Source organism: Erythrolamprus reginae, chromosome 1 (genome assembly GCF_031021105.1).
Source record: "Erythrolamprus reginae isolate rEryReg1 chromosome 1, rEryReg1.hap1, whole genome shotgun sequence".
Lineage (NCBI taxonomy): Eukaryota > Metazoa > Chordata > Lepidosauria > Squamata > Dipsadidae > Erythrolamprus > Erythrolamprus reginae.
In genome coordinates, this window is record NC_091950.1 from 34,180,153 (window position 1) to 34,186,274 (window position 6,122).

General features: G+C 46.1%; 1 protein-coding gene across 1 annotated transcript; it reads left to right on the forward strand.

The window, feature by feature from the left end:
- Positions 1-2,670: 2,670 nt before the first annotated feature.
- LOC139165624 (small ribosomal subunit protein uS14) lies at positions 2,671-5,362 on the forward strand. The gene is made up of 3 exons (XM_070748835.1): positions 2,671-2,782; positions 3,028-3,127; positions 5,038-5,362. Exons 1-3 carry the CDS (start codon positions 2,721-2,723, stop codon positions 5,044-5,046), a joined length of 171 nt encoding a protein of 56 aa, XP_070604936.1. The 5' UTR covers positions 2,671-2,720; the 3' UTR covers positions 5,047-5,362.
- Positions 5,363-6,122: the final 760 nt, after the last annotated feature.

The window sequence follows — 6,122 nt, forward strand, 5'->3', positions numbered from 1 at the left end:
GTGATATATGTATCTATAAAACAATAAAAAGATTTGCAAAAAAAAAAAAAAAAAAAAAACAAAGAAACGACAACAAAGCACGACAAAGAAAACAATGAAAAATATTTCTGAAGGACTTTGTGTTTTGTGCCGCGGGTGGAGGGAGGGGACGAACCAGGATTGCAGGACACACACACACACACACAAGATTTTGCTGCTGCGACGGCGAGGGCGACACTCCCTCCCTCCCCCGCGGAGAGTCGCCTGGTTCCCACGAAGCATTAAACCCGCATCTTGACACTGGAGGGGCATTTGCAGTACTCCGAGCAGGGTTTTTTTCCGGCTGACTGTCCGGCTGGTGCTCTTCTCCGCTTGGCGGTGAAATCATTTTTTTTTTAAAAAAAACTAGATTGCGGGGTCACACACACACAACACACAACCACGCACAACACACACACCGGCCAAACTTGTTTGCACCCACTGACGCTTCTGCTGCCCTTCGACTTGCAGCGAGACGCTCCCCTCATCTTCTGCGGAGCAGCGCCTGGTTCCCACGAAGCACAAACCCACAACTTGACACTTGCAATACTCCCAGCAGGGTTTTCTTGGCGCTGACTGTCCGACTGGGGATGGTCTGGAATGAGAAGACTTGCTTCCTTCTCGCGCCAGGCGACTCAATTCCAGGAGTGAGAAAGAGCCGAGGGGGGGGGGGGACCTTTCGAGACTCCCACGCTCGGCTTCCTCGCTCTCGGCTCCTGCAACGGGCTTCCGTGTCTGAACTGGGTGCAAAAAGTAGCCCGGCTGAGCGCTTGGCGATCCTCAGCCCGCATTTGAAGATGAAAGCAGGCAGAGGATCGATCGATCGAGAAATAAATAAATGAATAAATGCATGAATAAATAATTTAAAAATAAACAAGTAAATAAAAATAATAGAGCGGCTCCTGCTGGAGAAATGGGGGAATCGGCGTCGGCGAGAGCAGCTCTTGGCGTCGTCTACCGCCAGGAGGTGCTGCGGGATATGGCAAAATGCAATGCGGGCAAGAGAGCGAAGAGAAAGGGCAACGGGGCTGGTGGGACGGGGGAAACCTTGGCGACTCCAAACCTTTCCTCCCGTCCTTAATCGGATGTTTAAGAGGGGGAAGGGGATTTTGTGATAAAAGAGGGGTGCAAAAGACTGGGTCTCGCTATATTGCTGTTTCTGCAGCGGGCCCTGAACAGGAAGAGGAGTATTTGCGAACTCCGACATGAACCATGCGCCAACCAAACATGGAACAGAACTGCAGCCTCGAACTCGGGAAGCTCAAGCTATCCACACCAGTCTCAGCCTCCACAAGAGCTGGATTACAGGCCCGCGCTACCCAAGCCCGGCTGCTTATGCTGCCCTCCCGAGGGTACTTACAGAAGCTTCGGGTCGTGATGTCACGGGGTGGGAGGAAAGAGCAGTTCTCAAAACGGAGGTCACCTGCGTGCTACCTTTGCAAGGAGTTCCACTGGCACCAAAATATAGAGCTGGAGGCCGGATCTTCGATTAAATAAATTTTATAGTTATCCCCAAACTTGGCCTCTTTAAGATTTGTGGACTCCCTTGATGAAATTTATTGTTCTGCTGTTTAATCGTTTGTAATTGTGGTTTTATCGGATTGCAAGGGAGGCAGCAAAATGGACTGCATAAAAAATTAATAAATCGGTAAAATTAATAAATATATTTAAGAAGAGCTTCTTTCAAAGCAGTGCATTCGCTGGCTGGGGAGTTCTGGGAGTTGAAGTCCAGATATCTTCACGTTGCCAAGGTTGGGAAACACTGTTTCAAAAAACATTGTGTTTTGTGCTACTGGAGGGAAAAAAGAGACCGAACTTGGATTGCGGGGTCACACACATCCCGGCTCAATTTTACAGCGCTTTTGCTGCCTTCGAGGGCGACGCTCCCTCCCATCCCCTGCGGAGAGTTGTCTGGTTCCCACGAAGCACAAAACCCGCCACTTCACATTCGCCGCGCGTCAGGGAGGGGCCGAACATGGAGTGCGGGGGTCACACACACACACAAAGGCGATTTTGCTGCGACTGCGAGGGGGACGCTCCCCCCATCCGAGTTTTTAAAAAGCGCTTTTCGGGATACCGTCGCTCCGCCCGCGTTTGAGCGCGAAGGGAGGCAGAGGCTGGCAAGAGCTGAGCTGGCGCAGTATAGCGACCCCTGCTGGAGAAATGGGGGAATCGGCGTCCGCGGGAGCCGCGCTTGCGTGCGGCTTCCGCTAGGAGGTGCTGAGGGACCTGCGAAATGCAATGCGGGCAAGAGAGCGAAGAGGACGGGTAACGCAACTGGTTGGAGTGGGGGGCAACCTTCACGACCCCCATCCTCTCCCCCCGGCCATAGTCAGATGTTAAGTTAGGGAGAAAGGGATTTTGTGGATGAGAGTGGAGATGCAAAAAAAAATTGGGGTTTCGCTCTATTGCTCCGGCCGCATTGGCTGCACCGTCTACTCTCAGCGACTATCCAAGCCCACTAGAAGCACACATCTCCTCAGTGGCTGATAGCCTGTAGTAGTGCGAAATACAAGTCCCAAACCCGTGAGCTCAAGCTATCCATACCAGATAGTCTCCGCACGCGCTGGATTACAGGCTGGCAGGTTCCTGCGCGAATTTACTTACAGACGCTTTGCGTCGTGACGTCACCGCGAGTGGGAGGAGAAACGGCGGTTCTCTGCGCCTGCGCCGTTTGCTCTTTCCTTTTTTCCCCCGCCGCCATGGGACACCAGCAGCTCTACTGGAGCCACCCGAGGAAGTTCGGGCAGGGTTCGCGCTCCTGGTAGGTCTCTGCACCTCCCCGCTCTCCCTCTCTTCGGCCTCAGAAGGGCCCAGCGCCCACACCCTCTGGCCCACACCGCTCTCTCTGCACTAAGCCCAGACGGCCCTGGGCGGCAGGAAGTGCCCAGCAGCGCAGAGGGAGAGGAAAGGGGGGCGCGTGGGGGGTGGGGGAGGTCGGTGCTTCTGGGACGGGGGGAGCCGGGAAGGGCCTGGGCCCGCCTCACCCGCCCTCTCTTCCCCTCGCAGCCGCGTATGCTCCAACCGGCACGGACTGATCCGCAAGTACGGCCTCAACATGTGTCGCCAGTGCTTCCGCCAGTACGCCAAGGACATCGGCTTCATCAAGGTGAGGGGGTGGGGGCGACTATGGAGTCTCCAGGCGTCAGGCCATGCCATGCCGGCTGATGCGCCTTGGCTGCCCACGACATCTCCTGGCTCTAATGGTCATGCGCAGGCTAGGGAACGAACTGTGATGGCGTATGTGATGTTCTAATGCAGGGGTAGGCAAAGTTGGCTCTTCTATGACTTGTGGACTCCAACTCTCAGAATTCCTGAGCTAATCATGCTAACTCAGGAATTCTGGGAATTGAAGTCCACATGTCATAGAAGAGCCAACTTTGCCTACCCACGTTCTAATGCACAGAAGTTATAGTTAAGTATGTGGCAGAAAATGGATTTTGAGTGTTTTTCTTAGTAAGAGAGGTTGAATGTGTATCGTTTTAGAAGGGGTGTGTGTGTACACACATAATATATATAGTACATAATGTATCTTTTTGTGTGCCTAATCACACACTATACTATCTATCTATTTGTGTGATTTATATGCCGGCCAACTCCAGTTGGACTCTGTGCGGCTTACAAAATAACAATTCAAAAACATAAAAATATTAAGTTACAATAACAACAATGGTAAAACACAATATTAAAATGCATTAATAACCCTTAACATCATACATAATCTCAATCATTTGTGATCCCAGGCCCGGTAGGGTGGGGATAACGCGGATCTATGGAGGCAGCTGGTTCCAAAGCATCGGAGCTGCCACAGAGAAGGCCCAGCCCCGCCAAGTGGCATTGTTTGGCGGATAAAACCTTGAGAAGGCCAACTATGTGGGCCCTTATTGGCCGCTGAGAAGTATGAGATAGAAGGCTGTCCTATACATGTAATATGTATATACACACATATACATGCACACACTCGCGTGCACACAAACACATATATGTGTGTGTGATATGTTATTTATTTTATTTATTTATTATTTACATTTGTATGTGATATTTAAGTCGGGGCGGCTTATAGCATATAAAAACAAGAGTGCCTCAAAATCCAATTAATTAAAGCAAGACAAACAATCTAAGATCTCCAGTTTTACTAAAAAAAAAACAGTCATACCCATTCAAACAACAGCCATAGAAACATTCATCAGTCAGGGGGCTAAAATCTAATCACCCCAAGCCTGGTGGCACAAATGAGTTTTAAGACTGATTCCAGAGGGTCGAGGCCCCCACAGACAAGACTCTTCCCCTAGACCCCACCAAACAACATTGTCTAGTTGACAGGACCTGGGGAAGGCCAACTCTGTGGGACCTAACCGGTCGCTGCGACTCATATATATGATTAAATACTGTATTTTGGATGTTCAGTAGTCATAAATAAATAGGAAAATTATCTGTGATGGAGTAAAGGAAAATACCAGTTCATGTTTCTAAAATAGCAAAGAATGGAAATTAATGCTTGTTCTTATTGTTTGAAGGCATGATTCCTGGGTTTGCTAAACCACTGGTCATAATAAATTAACTTAAAAGGACTTTCCCAACCCATCATGAAAAACTGTTCTTGATAATGGTCTGCATAATAGTGAATTAAATTATTTTTGCTTCCTGGGACTTGCCTTTTAACAGCTACTGCGAAAAGTTGGAGTATATAAGCTGGGACTGCTCCATAGATCAGGACTTCCAACTCCCAATACTCTCAGCAATGCCTGTGGAATTCTAGGAAATGATGCCTGCATATGTTTGCTGAGGTGGGAAAAGACTGGCACACTGGCAGGCTTTCACATATGAGAGTGCAATGACAGCCATTGTAGCTTAAAAGGGGATGGAGTTTTTAAAGTGGAACAATTTTAAAAGAACAATTGAAAATGCTTGTTTATGCAAAATAGCTGTGATATGAAAGAAGAGGATCTGTAAGTTCTGAGTGAGGTATGTTGGAAAGCCTGTCACATGTCATATTGACAGCTTTTTTTCTCATTTCAGTTGGATTAAATACCTGTCTACAGAAGTGGTTTGAGGCGACTGGCAAGATGGAATATGTGGCTGGATGAACTGTTCTTGCTATCCTTACCATTGTGGAGAGTTGTCCACTCTGACTCTCAAATATTCTAATTTCTGTTTGTTAATGCTGAGGTGTTAATTCTGTGACATTCATATTTAACATAGCTTGATATCTGAAGCATGTTTGATTCGTTAATAAAAAGAAGTCGTCCTCAAATGTGATTTGAGAAGAAACCATTGTAGTCTTTGTATAGTAACATTTGATTAGAGCACAAAAACAGAAGAATAAAATATTTTCAGAGACCTATATTTTTACTGAACTATCATTAAATGCTCATTGTAAATATCTAGTGACTGTGGAGGAGTTAGTTCAGGTACATTTTTATTTTTGAACAGCAAATACTGTGGGCATTTCATTTAAATAGTATATTTGCTGTAGAACAGGCTACTATTTTAAGTTTTACATAAATGATTAGAAATTTGGTTGCTTCAATGATTATGATCAATGATTATGGGAACTTAATCACATAAGAAACACCTTTATAAGCATCCATTTACAAATAATTTAATTCTCAGATATTGAAATATACTGCTCAAAAAAATAAAGGGAACACTCAAATAACATATCCTAGATCTGAATGAATGAAATATTCTCATTGAATTTTTCATTTGCACTATTCCATTTGCACAAATGCATGTGAAATTGATTGTCAGTCAACAATATCCAATTGAGCAAAGGGTACTGGATCCTTGTGTTGCTTCCTAAGTGGGCAGTTTGAGTTCACAGAAGTTTGATTTACCTGAAGTTATATTCTGTTTTTTAAGTGTCCCCTTTATTTTTTTGAGCAGTGTATATGGGACAGATTCAAGTTTGTTTCTTATGATACATATTGGTTGCTTTGACAAACTGGCTGCCTCTTTTTGAACTTACTTCTCAGGGATCAATAGAAGAAGCTGACCCAATAGTATAAGCTATTTATCTGGTTGCTAAGGATGGAAATGCATACGTGGCTATAATAAATGTAGCTTTTCAAGAAATATTTTCTATATCCATTTACATCTTTGGA

Excerpts from the sequence above, each read along its gene's own strand:
- LOC139165624 (XM_070748835.1), top strand. The coding sequence starts at position 2,721 with ATGGGACACCAGCAGCTCTACTGGAGCCACCCGAGGAAGTTCGGGCAG. Across the intron at positions 2,783-3,027 it reads GGGCAGGGTTCGCGCTCCTG|CCGCGTATGCTCCAACCGGC; the intron begins GTAGGTCTCTGC and ends TTCCCCTCGCAG.